This window comes from Sphaerodactylus townsendi, linkage group LG02, assembly GCF_021028975.2.
Source record: "Sphaerodactylus townsendi isolate TG3544 linkage group LG02, MPM_Stown_v2.3, whole genome shotgun sequence".
In the NCBI taxonomy this organism is placed as follows: Eukaryota; Metazoa; Chordata; class Lepidosauria; order Squamata; family Sphaerodactylidae; genus Sphaerodactylus; species Sphaerodactylus townsendi.
In genome coordinates, this window is record NC_059426.1 from 128,530,075 (window position 1) to 128,551,907 (window position 21,833).

The 21,833-nt window shown below is 39.3% G+C and overlaps 1 protein-coding gene across 1 annotated transcript in view; it reads right to left on the minus strand.

Annotated features, from left to right (window-relative positions):
- RYR3 (ryanodine receptor 3) overlaps nt 1–21,833 on the minus strand; it is a 372,359-nt gene that overhangs the window by 216,940 nt on the left and 133,586 nt on the right. The window contains exons 20-29 of the mRNA XM_048484286.1: nt 20,091–20,283; nt 16,146–16,362; nt 15,898–16,002; nt 13,519–13,622; nt 12,339–12,422; nt 10,856–11,015; nt 10,350–10,497; nt 8,928–9,133; nt 7,076–7,250; nt 3,099–3,307 (exon numbers count right to left, since the gene is read on the minus strand). Of these exons, the coding sequence (XP_048340243.1) occupies nt 3,099–3,307; nt 7,076–7,250; nt 8,928–9,133; nt 10,350–10,497; nt 10,856–11,015; nt 12,339–12,422; nt 13,519–13,622; nt 15,898–16,002; nt 16,146–16,362; nt 20,091–20,283 (1,601 nt within the window). The remainder of the gene's footprint in view (nt 1–3,098; nt 3,308–7,075; nt 7,251–8,927; nt 9,134–10,349; nt 10,498–10,855; nt 11,016–12,338; nt 12,423–13,518; nt 13,623–15,897; nt 16,003–16,145; nt 16,363–20,090; nt 20,284–21,833) is intronic.

Consider the following 21,833-nt stretch of genomic DNA (forward strand, 5'->3'; position numbering starts at 1 on the left):
GCCCATATTATTAAAAATAAATATTGTTTTAAATATTATTCATAATAAATATTGTTAAAATATTAATAATAATTAAAATAAGTTATCTATATATATAAAAATGTAACCGTGACTTTGTTAGTCACGCCCTAACTCCGCTCCTGCTGGCCCAAATCGCCTGAAACTTTCCAGCAGCACTGCTCCACCAAGCGAGCGTGTTTTCCCCTCCTCCACTGACTCAGGCACCCCTCCTGTGCCTAGGAAACTGAGCCACCAAAACCTCCTGCTGCCTCTCCCATCGCGCCACCGCTGCCGCCATCTGCCTCTCTGCGTTCTTTACCCAGCTACTCCGAACACTCCAACTGCCCCACTCACAACGCCCCCTCCCTCCACCCCCTTCTGCACATTCCCGCCAGTACTGGGCTTCACTCGCAGCCACAAACTCCCCCATCTTTCCAAGCAACCACGCTGCTGAAACCTCCTGCTATCTCTCCCAACCCACCCCCTCGCCCAATCTCTGCTTCGCTGCATGTCATTACCGGCTGCCGCGAACACTCCACCTGCCCCACTGAGAATGCCCCCTCCGCCCAACCTCCTCCTCCCAACTGTACGTACTACACATGCCCGCAAGCTTCTCAGTAAAATTGCCGCCGCAAACTCCCCCGTCGTTCAAAGCACCATTTCAATGCTCACACCTCCTTACACTACGCATGGCCTTCAAGCCTACGCATGCCTGCCAAGGCACTTGCACCACTCGCACAGTGACACACCACACCCAGCAACTGGGCCGCCAGCTGCCCCCTCCCCCCTCCAATTTACAGTTTCTCACCCAAACATCCTTTCCCACCCACAGCCAACTACCCGCCTCATTTGCGCCCAGACAGCTTACAGAGCGCCCTGCCTCCTTTCGCTCAGAGCACCGTGGCCTTCCTCACGCCTGCTGCTAGGGTCCCTCACACTCCACACAGCGATTCCAACTGCCTACCCACCACCCACTCCCGCTCCCAAATCAACTCACATTTGTGTGTGAGACACAATGGAGGATTTCCCTCCCACCTCACACAGGTGACTTTCAGTCTGTGTTCCACCATTTCCTCTCCTGCAAACCCACTACTCTCACACACATCCACCACATCCACACAATATTCACTCTGACCAACCTCACATTTCAACATCACATAATCACTTCCTCACCACAATCCTACACAGCTCTCTGCCTTCATATTCTCACTTCTCTCCCACTTCCACTAGCCAATGAAGTGGCCCTCACACACACACACACAACTCTCCAATGTCACCATCTTCTCTTCTCTTCCTCTGCACATATCTAACCTCTTCAATTTCTCCCTCTCAATTCCTTCATACTCTTCTCCCCTCCTCTCAGACACTGTGCACAACCCTTTCCATGACCACATGCCCAAACTGCCACACAAATCCCAGTTATGTTCCTCAACACTCCAACATGCCAATTCAACCTGGCTATTGAGGTTGTGGCATGTGATTTTAACCCCCCTGACACAGGTTACCACTACTGTGTGCGCCACCACTTCACATGCAAACAATCCACTCTTCCCACACATAACCACCACCTCATCAGATCCTTCACTACAACACACCTCACATTCAAACAACACATTCACAAACCATCACCCACACCATTTCCTCAGCAGTTCTCCTACCATACTCTCCACATCTCTGCTACTTCACTGACTCCTTCTTTTCCCGCTTATACCAGGCATTTCACTCCCTGTAGCACAGTGATGGCGAACCTTCTCGAGACCAAGTGCCCAATTTGTAACCCACAACCCACTTATTTATCACAACATTCCAACACGACAATTTTACCTGAATACTGACGTTTTACTTTAGAAAACCCAGTTGGCTCCGAGGTGCATGTTACTCAGGAGTAAGGTTGGTGAAGCAACCATGCAACACTTTGAATGGATGACTCATGTCCCTAGGAGGGTTTACTCAAGCCCCATTTCCAGCAACCAAGCTTACTCCCATGGTAAAGTTCTGTGCCCAGGCCAGCCTACATCTCTGTGTTGGGGGGTTCTGCCCCCCCCCATGAACTCTGTGTGCACGTGCCCACAGAGAGGGCTCAGAGTGCCCCCACTTCCACCTGTTCCATAGGTTCGCCACCACTGCGGCACCACAAAAACAACTCTCCTGGACTACCACTTTCTCTCTTCACCATTTACTTACACATACCAGCTTAGTACTCCAGACTTCACGCTCACTACAGCACAGAAAAACAGGGTCAAAATCCACACCTTTCTTCTTCCACCTCTTCAGTACTTCGCAGTGCCCTAACCCACCTATCTGAGCCACAGAAACGCATGGCCAAGTTTGCTAGTTTAAAATAAATAATTAAAAATAAATATTATTCCTATTAAAATATTATTATTAAAATGAATATTTTTAAAAGCATAATTTAATCTTTTTGAATTGTGCAGTTAAAGTTTTACACAAAGATAATTGGACATAACTAACTTATGTGATATATCAAACAATCACTCAAAAAAAGAAAAAAGGCGTCTCATGGAACTGGACATTTAAAGGGTTTAACCAAATAAATTTTAAACAACAATAGTAATTGAGGTTCATTAATATATCACTGTAATAAAATAATTTTCCAAAATCAGAAGTAATGCGCAGGCAGGAGATGATTTGAAAAACCACCAATTAAGATCTTGAATATCCACTGCCAGTCAGAGTAGACAGAACTGATTGATGCACCAATGGTGTGATTCACTGTAAGCAACTTCATATGTCCCTGTGTCCAACAAAGATGTTACAGTGAAGGTGTTAGTGTTAATGACTACAGAAATAGTAGGTTGGATCCTATAACCCTCTTATGCTAAATGTTCTTTCAAAAAAGAAAGAATTCATCCAATGTAGAATGACTTTTTCTAATGGAGAAATTAATTTGATGGATAAGACCGTCTCTCTTCAAGGAAGTCCTTATCTGTTGGATGAAGACTAAGTCATAAGATCCAAAAGTGTGAATCATAGGATCCAGACCAACCACTGACATTTTGTTTAATAAGGCTAGTGGTAACACTATTGATGACTAAAGGATTATGCAGGATTAGTGTCTTCTTAAAATGCAGTATTACCTCAATACGAGGATGTGTTTTTGGCACATTGACAAATGTTGGCAAGCGTTTGCTAAACCACATAGCAACATCTCTGTTCATGTTGACAGCAAAAGGTTCAAAGCCTTCTTGAAGTCCGCACATTGTATAATATTTGAAGTTGCTGGCATCTCTTCCAAAATTCATTTGACCAATCTGAGATAGACCCAATGAGCATATTGGGACAAAACCTAAATAAATGAGAGATTAATATGGTATTAGGGGAAATTCTATAGTGAATACTTCAGAAGTGATTGTGGTAACCTAGATCCTTCAAGCAAGTAATTTTATTTATTTTTCAGACTGAAATTCTTCATGAACGTTGATGGTGACTCCATAAAAGACAAATCATTAGGCTGGATTGTTCTGAGAAATCAATGCCTCATTTTTTAATCTAAAATATTTCTTTAATCTTACCATGCAAGAACTGAATTGGCTACTATATAAAGATTACTTCCAAAACAAAACAACAACAAAAACTGGCTGTTTTTTAAATAGCTTGGATCTTTTCCTGACAAGAAAGTCCAAAAATAGTTGGCAAGTTGGTACGTTCTTGTAGTCTAGAACTCTCAGGCTGCTTTATTCAGAATACATAGAACTTGCTGTCTATCAAAAGGCACTAAATAAACATATACACAAATCCTCAGTGATTCAGATAAAACTTTGTGAGCTTTAATCATAGGGATTCGGTGCTGATAAAAGCAATGCATTATTTGTTGTCTTATACCAGCTTATATTCTGAATCAAAGAGACTTCAGGTTATGCATTAAATTACATGCAACAGCTTGCAGGAAACCACTGTCAAAAGTAATCTTGACTGATTTTCATGCTCTGAAGTATATATCTGCAGTTTTAATCAAACTGTCTTTAAATTAAAACACAGTTCAGAATCTGAGAAACCTCTCTCCCCACAGTTCTAATTAACTGTATCAACTGGAACATGCAAATACCATGGTTTCCAAGGAAACAGTCCAATTTCTCTATTTTGCTATATATATTTTAAAAATCAGAAGCCACAGTATCCAAAAGCCACAGTATCCAAAATAAACCTCTAATTTGAAGCAAAGCTTAAACAGTTGATAGACTTCTCAAACAGAAACAATCTTCAACTCTCTCAACTTTAAGTATCCAGTAAGATTTTTTAACAAGCTTGTTGTTAAAAAGACCAGACCATGACCAACAAAATTAGATCCTATAGACATTTAATTTCAAATATAACATAAAATGTGACAAACATACTTTAATGTAAATCCATACTCCTAAGATGCTAAGGACCAAGAATCAGGAATTTGTTATGCTATCCCTAAGCAAAGTATCTACTCTCATACTTTGAGATTAACCATCAAGAAAAATAATAATCAGGAACTATATAAATGTATCAGCCTTCTGAAACAATCAAACAAATTTGAATCAATGCGTATTGCAGAGTTAAAGCACTACCAGCTGTACTGGTTGCCAGCCGAATTCCAGATCGTTTTCAAGATTTTGGTCTGGGACTATCATATCTTCAGGACTGCATCTCCCCATATCATCCATGGAGGACCCTTCGGTCCTCTGATGGTAATCTACTGGTGGTCCCCAGCCCTAAGGATATTTGGCTTTTCCACCAGGGCTAAGGCCTTTTTGACTCTGGTTGCTGTCTGGTGGAGCTCCCTCCCAAAGGACACAGGGCCATTTGGGATATAAATCAATTCTGCATTACCTTAAGACCAAAATGTTCCACCAGGTTTACAATTGAAGATGCCGGTCCTAAATAAGAACATCTTATTATTTATTTATTTTTAAAATTTATATCCCACCCTTCCCAATAGGGTTCAGGGCAGCGAACATAATAAGCAGATAAAACAATGGAATATATTCAATACAGACATCCATCCGAACAGTTAAAAACTTACAACAATAAAAGCAATAAAATAAACAGATGGCGAAAACACCCTCAAAAGAAACCCATGGAAGATCACAATGTCCCAGTCAGGCCGGCTGGCAAGAACTAGAAGCCTAGCAGAAAAGCTCAATCTTACAAGCCCTGCTGAACTCATCAATGTCCCTCAGGGCCCTGATCTCAGATGGTAGCTCATTCCACCAGGTGGGGGCCAGGGCCGAGAAAGCCCTGGCCCTAGTAGTAGCCAGCCAGAGCTCCCTAGGGCTGGGGACCTCCCGCAAATCCCCCCTGACGAATGGAGAGGTCTAGGGAGCAATATGGGGAGAGGCGGTCCCATAGGTATGTAGGTCCAAGACCGCTCACAGCCTTAAATGTCAACACAGGCACCTTGAACCTGATCTGGAACTCGATCAGCAGCCAATGGAGTTGGCACAGGACCGGAGTAATCCGGTCTCCACTATGTGCTCCCGAAAGGAGCCTGGCTGCTGTATTTTGAACGAGTTTTAATTTCCGGGTCAGGGCCAAAGGAAGGCCAGCATACAGTGAGTTACAATAGTCTATTCTAGAGGTGACTGTTGCATGGATCACTGGCTAAGTCAGAAGTAGAGAGGTACAAAGCCAACTGCCTTGCCTGACACAGGTGGTAAAAAGCAGCCTGGGTAGTTTTCGCCACCTGGGCCTCCAGTTATAAGGTGGAGTCCAGGGTGACTCCCAAGCTGTTGTCAGATGAAGCCAGATGTAAAGTCTGCATCGGCAGGCAGATGTAAAGATGCATCAGCAGGCCGAGGTCAACCGGCCTCTCACCCCGACCCACCCACTCCATCTTCGCTGGATTCAGCTTCAGCCTACTCACTTTCAACCAGACACTCATGGCCTCCAAACAACGCTGGAGAGCCCCCGGGACAGAGGCTGGACAACCTGCCATCAAGAACACGAGCTGGGTGTCATCAGCATATTGATAGCACCATAGCCCAAAGCCCCAAACAAACCCAGCTAGGGGGCACATGTAGATGTTAAAGAGAATTGGGGAGAGGATCACTCCCTGTGGCACCCCACATACCATGGGGTGCCAATTAGAGTTCTCACCCCCTGCCATTCCTGGTCACAGAGATTCGAGACTGGACGGTAATTGCCTAGATTTAAAGGATCGAGCTGAGGTTTTTTCGGGCGCAGACAGACCACTGCCTCTTTGGCCTCCGAATCTACACCCCCTCCTCTCTCATCCATTAGTTCTAGGATTGTATGGGGCTGTAGGTAAATAACAGTAATTAAATAACCATCTGCATATTTACTATGAATTGGAGGACTTTAAACGTATTAATTTATTACAGTTACATTATAACTGTTTCTAAAATTGGTGTTAGTTGCCCTGAGCCCACCCTTGGCTGGGAAGTGCAAGATATTAAATCAAATAAAAAAATAAAATTATGCAGCTGACTGAGCTGTACTCCAGGGAAAAAAAACTGTTACAAAACATTTTAGAAAGATGATAAAGATGAAGTTTTCATAAGAAGCACAGGGAGATGTCAAAATCACTGACATGAGCACTAGAAAGGGCAATTGCCTAACTTGGAAGCAAAAAACAAAGAGGAAGTTGGTTCTTCAGCAACTGATTATAAAACAAAGGGAAATTGAATATGCCCACTGAAAAAAATTCAACCATAGGACAGAAGTATGCTCAAAAATATGCTCACATTAAGTGTAATGGCTATTTTCACAGCAGATTGTTCTCTTTAAGAGAAGAATGAAAGTTAAATATCACAGATTAAATAATCAACTTGAATATTCTTAATTTGAATAACTTCAAGAACATGGAACCATTCTTGAGGTACCTCTTAATTGTCCAATACTAAGCAAATAATAGTCTTACATTTTTGTTTTCAAAATATTTGTTTGTTACTAACAATCAATGTCCCCGTTAAATTATTTTACCAAAAGCTCAGCCTATAGTAACTACTGCATGGTATGAAGTGCCCAATTTAACAGTCCAGTAATTTGAAACAACTAGCAAAACATAATTTTTTTACTATTTCTTTACATTTTCCAGTATTTTCAAGAAAATAAACACTGGGCTTACCATTATCTATTTCAAAATCAGCAAAAGCAAGCTCTGAACCTTTATTTGTTATAAGTAACTCCCCATTCAAAGTAAAGATAATTGATTTGTCATCTAGATTTATCATGCAGCCCACCACATCTCCAGCTTGCCAATTTCGTCCAAAGAATCCACTCCCTTGGTGCCAGCGTTGACCCTTAAATATAATGAGGTAAATATATGTGCATTAGAACATATTTGCAACAGGCACATTTAAAACACAATACAAAAAGAAGCTAGACTTCTTAGTACAGTAACAGAATTAATTGCATCAAATAATAAGCAATATTTAAAAAACTCATGTCACACTTGTTTGCAAAATTATTTGATACATGAATGTGTGCACAAATGTGAGGCTGGTTCCAAATTAGTTCGTAAAAATGTAATAAAAGAAAACTTCTTTTCAGTCAATTAGATCTTGAGCCTGAATTGATATTTCTTGGGAACTAAAATTGCCTCTGTTCCTAGATTAATTCCTTCCAAATGAATGCTTATAAACATGCATATATTTTAACAAGGATGCATAATTTTCAAGTTCCCTTTTCTCTAATTGAAATTAATCCTAAAGAAACTACTAACACCCAGGGTACAGAATGTTCTATTTCTGTCTTTCTGCCTACATTTTGATGAACCTGTTAGTATTACTTCTTCAAAACAAAAACTGCAATAATGCACCAAATTCTGCAAGGGGAAAACACTCAAGCGTATGATGCAACCAAATAAACTGCAACTTACAGAAATGCATAATGATTTATATAATGTATTCCAACATCAGAAACTCATATCATTTTAGAAAAATACTAAAGATGTATTAACAAAAATATATATCACTATCTGAAATTGTTAAAAAATGTAGTATGTCTAGATCATTTTCCAACCATATTTGGTTTCCATATCTTGGGGATTTAGAAGGTTGGATTTCAATGTCTTAAGACATGTTGTGAAGTCAAAAGCCATACTCAACAAATGCACACTGAAATAAAAAAATTGACTTGCTCAGCCCTCATGAACATGCCCAGTGAACTGTTTTTCAAAAAAGTGATTAAGGTAAATGAGTAAAAAAAATTCTTAGAAAAATTGTTTTGTCCGGACAGTATGTGAACTGAAAATTTATTTCCTAAGCCAGATGTTCATAATCTAGGCAAAGCTTTGAGGAGGAATGGCATTTTCCCCTTCTCTGTTTATGCTTGAGGAGTCCCAGGCTGAGGTCACAGAAGGAATGGGAGGTCTTCCTTGAAGCAGATTAGGACCTCAAACAACAAGCCGTCTTGGAAGCTCCTCGAGGAGAGCAGCCCCTTTCCATTGGCTTGAAGAACTTCTTGGGCTTAGTTGGTAGAGGAAGGGACAGCCCTGAACGGCTGACTAGATGAGGAAAGTTGAGGCACTGGCAGGAAAGGAACCGACAGGGCTTTCAAAGACTTATCCCCCAAATGAATGACTGGGTGTACAGCCAGAGACCTCTCATATACAATCAACTTGAGTCTCAATGCACAAACCTGTCAGGTCTTCATGGTTAGTAGGGCACAGGCCTTACACACGCCCAGGCAAAGATGACATTAAGGATAGCCATCATTCTTCACCATCTTTGCTCCACACTTGAAGTATTTCTTAAACAGAGTGGAGCACTTTGAATCTATGTCTCACATAAAAAGTCCCAGAGGCCAACCAAATGTGGAACACTTACAAGAACATCCTCTCAACCTAGTGGCAAAAATAGAACTGAGGGGATTGTTCCCTTCAACTCTGACCTCGTGACTGCTTCAGTGGAATTTAGGAACAGGCATAAACTAAGGTTTTTCATTAATTATTTAATTTTGTAATCTCATGTACTAACTTTGCTGCCTTCAAATACAAATGCTTGGTCATCAGCTCCCAATTCTACATCAGGACGACAGCCTGGTCTCGCCCACCCAACACGCATATCTCCTTCTGTCACAACTTCAAATTCAAAATACCACTTTCCTGTCTTAACTGCATAAGACCGCTCTACTCTGAAGAAGCGTATCTTGTCAATGCTCACTTTCTCCACAGTTTGATCAGCTGTCAAAACATGAGAAAAAATCATTACAATTGAAAATTCCAGATTCTTATTTTACTCATGTCTTACTGGGAAATAACTGCACTATTGGGAAAATAAAACATGATACAACTACTATGTGCTTGCAAATAAGCAAAAATAAACAAGAAAATTCTACCATTTTATATATAGACAAGGTTTGATCCCCATACATAGAGAATTACTGATTTAGATTGTATAAACCTATCCAAAATCTATTTTCTAATATAAATATCCAGCATACTACACAGAAGCAGTGTTTAACATACAGTATAAAAAGTAAGGAAATTACAGATCCAAAATATTTTTCAGTGAATTAACTGAAACATTTGGTAGTAAAATGTTTCATCAAATTGGAAGCAAATTCACACATGATAACAGATTGACAATCATTTGGAAAGGGGCACAGCCTCTTCAGTCATGATTAAAATTGCCTCATAAAAAATAATGGAGTTTTAATGGCTCTTTTCTGTCTAATTACAGTTGCAATGATTTGGAACAAGGGACAAACATTTTCATGTTCAATAAGTTCCAAAGGTCTCTCTTAAGGAACAGTCAAGTAAAAACAGATATATCGCAAAAAAGATCTTCATAACATAGTGGTGATGGAACTATCCTGCTTTACTGGCTACACCAAACTTTACTCTGTGATTATTGCTACCAAATTGCAATCTGTTGTGATTTCAAATTGAAGTCTAAATAAATAATAAACTAATATAAAGTATTTATTATTTATTTAGACACAGTAACTATGTGTACCAATTCTCTGATGTATTACAGGAAAATTACAGCCAGCCACACTATTCACAGGAATGATTGTTGTGTGTTAAGTGTCATGAAGTTGCTTCTGACTTAAGGTGACCCTATAAATCAGAGTTCTCCGAAACATTATTAATAGATTTGCTCACATCTTGCAAACTGAGGGACCCATCTCATGCTGGGTCTTCCTCTTTTCCTGCTGCCTTCAACTTTTCCTAGCATTACTGTCTTTTTCAGTGACAATATTTTTATGTCAATTAGGGTAAAGGAAACAAGAAGTAGCACCATACACTTATTGCAATGTTTTCCAATTTTTTCATCATGCAGCTGGCACATGAGGATACTGTAGTAATCGATGTTATATAGTATTTGTGAAGAAGAAAGAGTTTGCAAAGCATGTTAGAAGTACTATAAAGTATTAACAACATTGCAGCAACGTGCCTAATTCTTGATCTGGTGGCTCAATATTATATCCGTAACCTGCAAAAGTACGAACAGCTTCACGAAGGCTATCTCTGTTTGATTTCTTAGTACGCTCATCTAATAATGGATACGGCACGAGTCGAGGGTTTCGCTTGTTTTTGAGATCCTGAAAAGATGAAAGAAATATAAAACTCAAGTTCAATATACATGCAGAATACTTTTAAAAAAACACTTATTTCTGCAAAAAATGTTACATATACTGTCCTTTCAAGTAAATTAAAAGCTAATAGTACAAACACAGTATGTAAGAAAAAAAATCAGCTTTAAAGTCTACAGAATTGATCTTTGGGCAATAAGTTGTACTATTAATTATGCTGGAAATCTGTTGGAGCTTATGGTAAACTCACAAACAACACTAGGCCAATTCAAACAATCCAGGTCATCTGACGAAAACAATTGTCATGTGATAAATTATCCATCCACATTTTCCATTCTTTAAAATATTTCTGAAAATTATGTCTTACCTGCTGAATTCCATAGGTCCAACCTTGTTTTATTCTGTCTTTTGCCCAAACATTATGTGCATTTTCTGCAAGTTTATCAACTAAAACTTCTTGTGCAGGTGATAATTTGACTTCAGAAAGATCTAGAGGTGCTGGTTTGTAACCATTTGACATCATGTAACTGTAGACCAAAAAAATCCTTTTTTGAAGAAGTACATTTGTCCTAAAATCAGTCTTATTAAATGGCTCTAGAACTGATAAACACATAAGCTCTGAGGTATTTTAATTCAAATTGATTTATTTCAACTTTTTAAACAGAGCTTGAAACTTACAAAGATTACAAGAGAAATCCAAAATACCTTCAAAATAGGTTCAGTTATACATGATGACTGATAAATCCATAGATGTGGCTTACAAGCACAACTTCAAGACTAATAGTTTACATGCCAAACTGTTTGCATATACAATAATGAATTTCACCCTCTCAGCCATATGACCAAGTGCACCAGTTAGTAATCAGAAGGTACAGAGGTACAGAAGGTACAGAAACCAAAGCAGGTTTCAGAAAAGACTTTTCAGAATATATGTCAAAGGGCAAATTGCTTGAAAAAATAACTGCACATAAACAAGGCATGAAGCTTCCCACTGCACCATTCCAATCACTTAACTTCCCCGTGCCAGGATGTTCTCAATTCTCAATAGTTCTCAATAAAACAGTACCTGTTTTGCGATTTTGCCATTCATTCCAAGTGGTGAAATCAACTATGTAGGTTCATTTCTCAGGGCCCATTGGGGGAAAAAACACTGAAATGAGGGGAGCTTTTTCACGCCTTATAAAAGCTACATTTAAAATGCTTCCCTTTTCACTTCAGCAGTAGTACTATGTAACTGAATCCTTGCATCTGAAATTTGAGAGTCAGTTCAATAACTGTATTTATTAGCTAGTAGTATTTACGGTTTTCATTAAAAACAAGCTCTAACATTTGGTTGCAAACTGCAGAAAATGAGAATGCCTCTTTATTGGCTGATATATTATGACATCACTGGAGAGCCAGCATGTTGTAGTGGTTAAGAGAAGGTGGACTGTAATCTGTAGAACTGGGTTTGATTCCTTACTCCTACATATGAAGGCTGCTGGGTAACCTTATCACAGTTCTCTCAGAACTCTCTCAGCCCCACCTACCTCACAAGGTGTCTTTTGTAGGGAGAGAAAGGGAAAGAGTTTGTAAGCCACTTTGAGACTTCTTACAATTGAGAAAAGTGGTGAATAAATTCAAGCTCTTCTATTTCTCCAACAATTGCTGCTGAACTTGGCATTTACACTCTAACCTGCTTTTGAAGGCAGCAAAATTTTGCCATTCTAGGCTCTGTCAGAAAAAAAAGCTTTAGTCTTCAGATGGATGGATGATGGGCTACTGGCTGCTCTCAGACCTCCTCAAAACAAATGCCAAACAACAGAAAAACATATGAAATCAGTACACAGTCATTATTAAAATGAGCTTACTTTTTTTGGAGCTTGATTTTCTTAAGATCTTCCTCTGCTCCTGGATTGACATGAACAATATGGCATCCAAGGGCCAAAAGAGTTCTGTAAAAATAGTTAATTGATGCATTTAAAACTTCTACCAGGTGTTTACCTCACTTTCCTTGCTTGCAACAGGGCCAGGATACCAGGAGGCATGAGATTGTCCCTTATAATATTTCATTCATGTAATCCTGGGGATTGCTCACAATCACAGAGTAATTTTCTTTGGCTTTTAGTTCCTTTTTGTACTATGGTGACTTCGCCTACTTTCTGGGTTAATTTACTGGTCTGGCGTCACAAGAAGAGCCCCCACCTTAATTGATCTAGCTCAGCCTCACCATCTAGACATAAGCTAATCTTGATCTTAAAGTAACCAGAGACCTTTAGCAAAGGAAGTATTGAGGTGGAGGTGAGGGGTAGAAGTGGCCCATCCCCCCCTCGCCACCAGAAAAAAAGCCTGTAATTGCTTTAAAATTAAGATTAGCTTGCTTCTAGACAAGTGGCAGCTGGGCGGAGACTGAAGGCAGGGACAAGGCCAGAGAAAGAGAACTCTCTTGGGCCTGTATTTGCCCCCAGACTCCTCCGGGCTGCAGCACCACTTGCCTGGAAGTAAATGAACCTCAATTTTAAACCAGAGGCTTTTTTGTGTGTGTGTAGCTGGAACGTGGGTGACTTTTCTGCCTCTGTTGCCGAATCTCCCTCTTCCCTCTTCCCTTTCTCTTTCCTACTTTCTATCCCTTTCCCCCTTTCTCTCACTTTCCTGTTTCTCTCTCTCTCCATTTTTCTTCATTTCCTCATTTGTTTTTCTTTCTCTTTCCACCATTTCTCTCTCTCACCTCCCCTTTCTTTCCCTCCCCGCATTTCTCTCCAGATGGGGGATAAACTATTGAGTGGAAGTGTGTGTGAAAAAGATCTTGCGGTATGGGTGGATAGTAAATGAAATATGAACATCCAGTGTGATGAAGTGACAAAAAAAGCTAATGTGATCTTGGGATGTACCAATAAGGGCATGATATCCAGCTTGCAAGAGGGGCAGTTTGAGAGCATGCCCTGGGCAGCATTTTCTGTAGTTCCCTGGCAACATCTGAAGCAATAAACTGTCCCATTTTAAAACTGGGTAATGTACGATAGTGTTTTCTTTCTTCCATTTATAACTCACTTCAGAGTTTCAGTTGACATCTGTAGGTTGTAGTTCTTTTCTGTTTCAGGTAACTTTGAAAATTCCACTAGACAAGGGTGTTGTCTTTTATTATCATCTCTTAACTGTAATGAAATATTAAGAAAATACTGAAACATATTTTATATCTATGTCAGCCCCACAACTCAGCAAAAAATACACTGACATCTTAAAGATAAAATTCATGAAATCATAGTCAGACATTACAGATTTTACTTGAAGAAAATAATGCTTCATAAGGAACAACTGTACCCTGGAGAGATATATACACATGTCTAGGTCAACCAATTAAATGGTAAAAAGATATAAAATAAATGACATATGCTAACCTGAGTCATGAGGAATTCTCATGGCTTAGGAAAACTGAAACAATTGTTGCAATTGCTGTGATTGGCTACAGCAACTGCTGTAGTTCCCTATACCAGGATTCTATTTGTTTATGGTCTTTGACCAAAACATTTACAGTACAATTTAAAATAAACCAACTTAGAACCTTCTTAACTAATATAAAATACAATTTAAACTATACCAGGAATTAGATGCCACCAGTTTATTCCTCCAGTCCATGGTGCCCAGGGGGGCAGGACCACTAGAGACCTGGTTGGTAGGGGCAGGTTAGGTAGCTGGGAGGCAGAGCTGTGGTGGAATGGCCCTCTAAGGCTAGGCAAAGTGCTAGGCCACTTCAGCTACACACTCTGCTGGGTCTTCCACCTGCCTCCCTCTTTTTTCTGCATGATATGTATTTCAATTGTTATGGGTTTGTTTGCTGTTTGTTTAATTTGTCAGGGCTTGGCAGATTGCCCAAGGGGACTGATCCTTTTTGGGGAAGAGGAGCCTGCATGCCATCCCTCTCCATTTGTGGGAGCCCCCACAAAGGGCCTTGGGGGTGGAGTGAGCCTCAATACCACCTGCCCAGACAAAGGCTTGGTGTCTGCCCCCCCCAGGCTGCAAGGGGGATTTCCTTTAAAGGCCAGCACCCAGATGGTTCCCACTGCCTTACTGTTCTTGGTTCTCCCAGCACTCGGACCTGGGAAAAGGGTATCACTGGAGGCAGCAAGGGTGTTGCCCAGTGATCAGATCCATCCCCTGTGATGCACCTCTGCTTCTTGAGCCAGCAAAACCAATAAACAGGCTGTGGCCAGTTTTCTTCCATAAAATGGTTGTCCTAAGTCTTACTGTGGGCCCTCAACCCCTCTTTCTCCTTTCTCAGACAGCAATAAACTGAGGCACTTAAGAATGTATCCAGGAGGGAAACTAGGTCAGAAGAAGAAACTCAAGGGAGGTACATCATGGGGCGTTTCCCCACTCACCATGACCCCCCCTTATGCCACGCACTGCTCTCAGCACGCGTCATTTCTGGCGCGCGCCCAGGCATCCCCACGCAGAGCACGGGGTCATCAAAAGGTGCCGTTTACAAGAGCGCCAGGGATGCCGCGCGCTGAGGGGGCGTAACAGCGGCAGCATCGGGGCGGCTGCGTTGTTGCCGCCCCTGTCGTGGGGAGTGCCGGGGGACCCCGCGCTACTTGAGGAAAGTAGCGCGGGGCTTAAGGTAAGTGGGGAAAGGCCCATGAAGTCTTCTCTCTTACATGTGTTGATGGTAGGAGCCTACTGACTCCTAATTAGTGTATTTTAAAAAATATATCTGAATACTTCAAGAATCTTGTCTCAAGCTAAAATTAGACATTGTAGAACACTTGAGTGCTGCTAAAAATAACATCCTCAACTCTCCCCTAAGGTTCTACAAACTCCCCAGGTGATACAATTTCATCATATTGTGTGCTTTTCCCAGTCACTATTAATTATGTTGCAATGGGAGTGAGACTAAACACAAAAAACAAGAGAATTGATTGCTTTCTCCTCTTCATTTTGCAATGAGGAGTTCAGTAACGAATCTTCTCATCTCTAACTTCACTGCGTAGTGATTTAGATGGATAGGGGTGTGATAAGAAGTCCAGTCCCAACTGTTCCTCCAATAAGGTGTGAGATGTCTTCAGACCAACAGAAAGCTGCAGACTAATTCAGTAGCTGTTTGAGTTGCTCTATGCAAGCTGACCATAGCTTAGACTGGCTCATGGCATGTTTGTTACTGCTGTAAAGGGTATGTTTTGTGTGTTGAGCTGGTTTACAGCAAAATTTGCAGCATAGTTACAACTATAGTGCATTGTCAAAGGCTTTCACAGCTGGTATCAACTGGTACAACTGTAGCTCTGTTTTACTTTTATTCAGTTCAAGGAAACTGTTATTTACAAAAATTCTGTTTCAACAAAATTGTTATTTTAACATATCTAAATGTACATTTTTGAGTTTTTCATTGCTTCCCTAAAAAAGTTTTTCCTTTATGGAATTATTCTCAAATTGTACCTTGCCATAAGCCCAGCCAAGTTCTATTTTATTCATTGCCCATAGTTCATGGATATTTTCTGCAAGCTTGTCACGGATTTTCTCTAGATGAAGAGGCAAAGCAATCTATAAAGTAAATAAACAAAGAATCAACAAGTTAGAAAATACTCTGATTTTATTGAAGATTAGATATAAAACACAAATGATAAATTTTTTACTAATAAAAAAGTTTATTCATTCAGATGTGTTTTACATATTTTAAAGCTTACCTGGCTGGTATCAATTGGACAAGGAATAAAGTTAGCTTGGGAAAGAAACTGTGTTGTACCAAGCAAATCCCTAATTCCATCAGAATCTCTCTTATATTCTTTTACGGGTTCCAGCTTCATTTTCTCTTTTGGGAGAAAAGCTTCATAACAAGGCACATAGCCAGCAGGTGGTAGAAACTTGAACTCTCCATGACGTCCACCCATTAAGAAACGTACTCTGCACAATTGTGAATGAAAAAGTTGAAAAAATGTTAGGAGAGCAACATTTTAACATTCATTGATATACTAATTCATAAATTTGATATACTAATTCATAAACTCATAAAACCTCTCCAAAATTCATACAGCAACAGTGTTGGTATCATCAATCAGTACCACTAATAAATGTATAACTTGATATGAAATTCAAAATGTATTTTTATTCATTGAAAAATTCCTTCATAAATCATAGCCATAACTAAAAACTTTTTCATCTAGTCCAGCATTCTGACTTGGAGGATCAACCAACACAGCATGGAACTAAGGACCTTCTCTGATGTTTATTTATTTATTTATATTTATTTTTAGAATTTACACCCCACCCTATGTGGAGGTCTCAGAACAGCTTACAAAATAAAAAGCAAATATAAACACAACGGTAAAAACATGAACATATAAAACCAATAGTAATACTCACCCACATATGCTCCGCCACCCCAGACTGGCAGCCTCCAGAGGGTGCATTGGGGGGGGGGGTGTCAAAGACCTGGGTGAATAGGAAGGCCTTCCCAGATGCTGAAACCCCTAAAGTGTTGGCATGTGGCAAATTTCTAGGAGGAAGCTGTTCCATAGCATGGGGCCAGCCATGGAGAAAGTCCTTCTGCGTACTCTCTCCCCCTGCACCTCAGGATAACAGATGCTGCCTTCTAGTGATATTCATAACCTCTAAATAATATCACTCTTTTTAAAAAGGGGGTATTTATAGGGGATCCAGGAAATTAAAGGCCAGTTAAAATGTGTCTTGCGTACTTTGTCAGTTATCAGATGGAAAGGCCTTAATCTCTATAAAATATCAGTGAAAAACTGATTTGAAATTGGAAGACAGAATCCTGTCTTGATCTTAGATACCTGTCTTGATCTTAGAACATCCTACATAGCATTTGGTGAGCTATATCACCTCTATTCATAGTGCCATGTTTGTTTCCTTAATATCTCAAACAAATATTTTTTATGATCGAGATTGTCCAGGTTGGATGATTTTAATTTTATAAATTTATATAAACTAAACTTTTCATTATTTTGTTTTTTTAATCAACACTGTCATACTATTAACAACAACCTGTTCATTAGAGTAGGGCAACACTGAGTCAAAGTGTATATGCAATACTTAACTAATATGGAACACCAATTCTGTACTGTAACTGATCAAACAATAATTTAGTTTAGCTGAACATATCTTGTTTGCCTTGTTCCAAATTGCCTGAACAGATGTGACAGCATCTTCAGCCATTTTACATGGTTCCCAGGATGAAGTTCAAGAATATGTCAAATACCTAATATTGTTTTGTGACACACTAAGTTTAGAAAGTGGCTGCCCTGCAGCATCACTACTTAACAGACCACCTGTTCAATTACAAAAGCACCAGGGGTTTATCTCAAAGATGTTGACTTTTCATATCAACACCTCTGGAATCTTGAGTTCCTAAACTGTCTTGGCAAGTGAGAGAGATGAAAGTGCTAAATTCATTTTTGTCCTTGACTTCGTTCTCAGCACTCAATGCATTTATATATAATCATTAAATAAATATAAATGAATACACCCAAAAAGAATTATCTAAGCTGATGTGCTTGTTAAGTGCCTTCACTCATTATCTAACAATACAGAACAAAAGCTGAATATACCTTTGCTGAGGGAAGGCTAGGGGTGTTCCTGAACGAGTGCCAAACTTAGTCAACTTTCACCAGGCTATCAGCTGGGGAATGCCCCCAGTGTGGACTACTGACTTACTCTGACTTGCACCATCTCCAGAAGACTTTCAGGGAGGGCGGGGTTTTCTGGATAGGGTGACCTACCTGCACCACCTGGAAACCCTCTGGAGGTGGCATGGTGGTGCAGTAGCAATGCCGTCCATGGCCGTTGCATCTCTGGATTGGACTGATAGGATAGCTGTAGCTTTTTATAAAATAGCTCTAAGGGCTGATTTAATCCATACAGTTATGGAATTCTACCATTTTTGATCACACATTTCAAATTCACATTTCTGTAGCCATATTGAAGATAATATGGCTAAACTGGGGAGAAGGAGCTATACAAACTAACTGCAACACTGCTTAGAGCACAACTGCTTAGAGCACAAGAAGAGCCCTAGTGGATAAGATCAAAGGACTAACTAGTCCAGACAAGAATCCTGTTCTGCACAGTAGCCAACCAAATCCCTCTTAGAAGCCTACAAAGTACACTTAGAACTCTGAGGTTGCAGTTACTTCTGGCTAGGCTGCTGTTAGACATATCCTCCATGAATTCATCTACTTTTTTAAAAAGCCATTTAAACCATTGATGAATTTCATCCCAACGAATTTCATAAGTCAATTATGAAGCATGTGAAAAAATATTTTCTTCTACCTGTCCTGAAACCACAGTCCATCAGTACCATCACATGGCTCCAAGTTCTAATACTACAGGAAAAGGAGAAAAAGTGCCCTGTCCATTTTCTTTACACCATTCTTAATTTTATACCGATGTCTTGCTTCTCAAATAAATCTCCACAATTATGAGACTTGCCTTACAAGGAATGTGTTCCTCCCAAGTGATGTGGTAGTAAGCCTCTTGAATTTATTATGATGGATTCACATATTTATTTTTAAGATATGCAGTACTTAACTGCTTCGTTTTTGCAACAAGAAACTATTGTCTAAAATAGCCCAAATGTGAATTAATATACAGTAGGTTTGGCATGAAGGAATTCTTATGATATGATAACCAAGCTCACAGTGAGAAGCACAACAGTAAGAGGGACAGTAATCCCTGTAAAACAGCCAGAACATAAATATTCTTTTTTTGTTCATTATACGTTTAATGGATCTGTCCACAAGATGAAACTGTGAATGCTCTCTTGACAAACAGCATTGGGTCTCATTACTAACCTTGAAATGTCATTGCTAATACAGTTTTCCACATAAATATAACGTCTAATTAGTTTTATGTTTTGAAGAAAACAAAAAGGAACGATAAATTCAGCAGTGGCCTTACAAATAGTGATATTGCACTAGTATTAGTAACTCTAAAAAGCAGTTTGAATTTCTCAAGAATCAGAGTAGGAACATGAGCTATCCAAAGTGATTACTTTAAAGAGCCACATGTTTTTGACTGGACATTAAAGCACATGATTAAAATATTTATTATCTTTGGCTGGATTTTGTTTTATTTCCTAATTTCTTCATTCTTGTTTAAATAGGGTAATTCTGAAATGATCTGGAATTGAAAAAAATGATATTAGCTTTGGGGAGAGGTGCCAAGTTAACATTCAAATGTCTTCTCTATTACACAGTTGAGCAGGGAGGCACTAATAATGCTGATCATACTTTTTCAACAAATGTTCCTTAAATCCTTTTATGTGGTGGAGACTTTGACCTCTTACTGCTGATGCTAAGAAAAATCTCAGTTAGTGCCAAATGTGATGCTATAGACAGACACTTGTCCACTGATAAATGACAGAAACCAAGATCTTTTCACGTAGGTCATGACACCACAAATAATAGTGAATTCAGTCAATTCTAACCTGGGGATAATTCAAGCAAGGGCAAGAGGTGTCAATGATTCTAAATGTCATTGTCCATCCAATTATGACTCACAGTTTTAACAGAAAATTGTTTTTTCTTTTTATGAATGACAATTGCAAAGAATCTCAACACTAAGATGCAGTAACCATGGATGACATTAGGTGAATATACAGAAGAGCAACTTACTTAACACCTGCTGAGAAGCTCACCACAGGAAAAAAGAGTCCATCAGTGTTGAAGTTCTCAAACATTCCTTGCACTGGTTGTCCATTTATGCGGAAAGAAATACTGGGCACCCCTAGATCCAGGCAACAGCTGACCACATCATCAGAAGCTAGCAAATGCTGATTGACAGATGCAACAGCTCTAGGTATTCGACCTAATAAACAAGCAGTCACAAGATTTTTGCTAGAGTAAAATCATTAGCAATGAGAAGAAACTTTGCTGGCAAAGAAATGTGGCCTTTTGGCTAAAATCAAGTGTATTTTCCTTCAAGCACAAAATATGATTGTGCCCCGTCACCTTGTTCTAGTAGACTCTAATCTGAGAGACAAATGATTTGTCCAAATTGACAAGTGACAGAATATCCCACATTATTTAGTGAGTCACTTGAGACTTCTGCAGATGAAAGTAAAGAGAACGCCTGTATTCAGTTGATCCTATACATAATTCACAGTGGCAGTCAAGTAATTTATATTTTATTTTCTTCAGTTCCTGTTTTATTCCTTTTTTTTAAAAAAAAAAGGACACGAGTGTATTATAATTAAGATGAAATATCCATAGGACTTTGAAATCTGGTTACCAGATTTATTGAGAAAGCAAATTCACTTTGTACAGTATTCTAAAAAATGATATCAACTATTAAGACATTAATCTACAGAATATCTCTTTTTCCATGGGGAAATTCACTTGTTCTCTTTTTTTTTTGATGGTGTAATTATTGACCAGCACCAAAAGTAATTGATTTCAACAAACAATCCCATAACTTGTATAATCTGTTCCTTCAACCTATTTATTGTGGAATTTTAGTTTGTAGGCATAAGAGTTTACCCAATGTACAAAGACTGCATCACGTGACTACTAGTAGTCTGTCCCCCCACTTCTTTTTGGAGTTTTTTTGCTTTTGCTTGTTTTTTGCTTTGGACTGATCACCTAATAAACCTGATTATAATTCTGGCAATCTTCGATGTTCAAGAAAGGGTGTGGATTATGTGCTGGAGAAAAATGTTCTTGATCCCAACAATTCACCAATACAGATGTCACAAGATACCCTCTATAAATATATCTATATCCATTTTGAATCTAATAAGAATTGTGCTTCCAACACAGTTATAGAGAGACCTTCAAAATTTTACAACTAATAATTAAAGTTGTGGCCTTAAAAGCCCTCTTCTGAGTTCCTAAACTTTTAACAGCCACTGTGTAGCCACCTGTCATTAGCTTTCTTTAATCTAAATAGCTTTCTTTCCTCTGCAAAATACTGTTGCATTCCTTTCATCTCAGGCTCTTTCAGCATCTAATAATAAATACTAAATTAATGTAATCATTCTAACAGCCCTTCTCCATAATTAGATCCAGATTGTACTCAGTTCATTACTTCTCATTTGAATTCATTCTTATTCAATACTTGTAAAAAAACCACAACCCTAAATATAGGATATTGTATGTAGTTCCAGCAGTAAAACAGGGTTGCACTTACCTGGAACTGATGTTCATTAAGTTGCCTTCTGTGCAGACACACATTGGGACTGCACTTGAACAGGCCTGCCATGGGGAAGATTTTGTGTAGCTTAAAAACCTCACTTGAGGAGCATTCTTTCCCCTTTATGCTGCTGCAATGTGTTTTCCCACTAAAATCATCACATGCTTTGAGGGAGTAGAGCCCCCTTCCATCTGACTTGCCAGAATGTTCACACAGGGGGAGGAGGA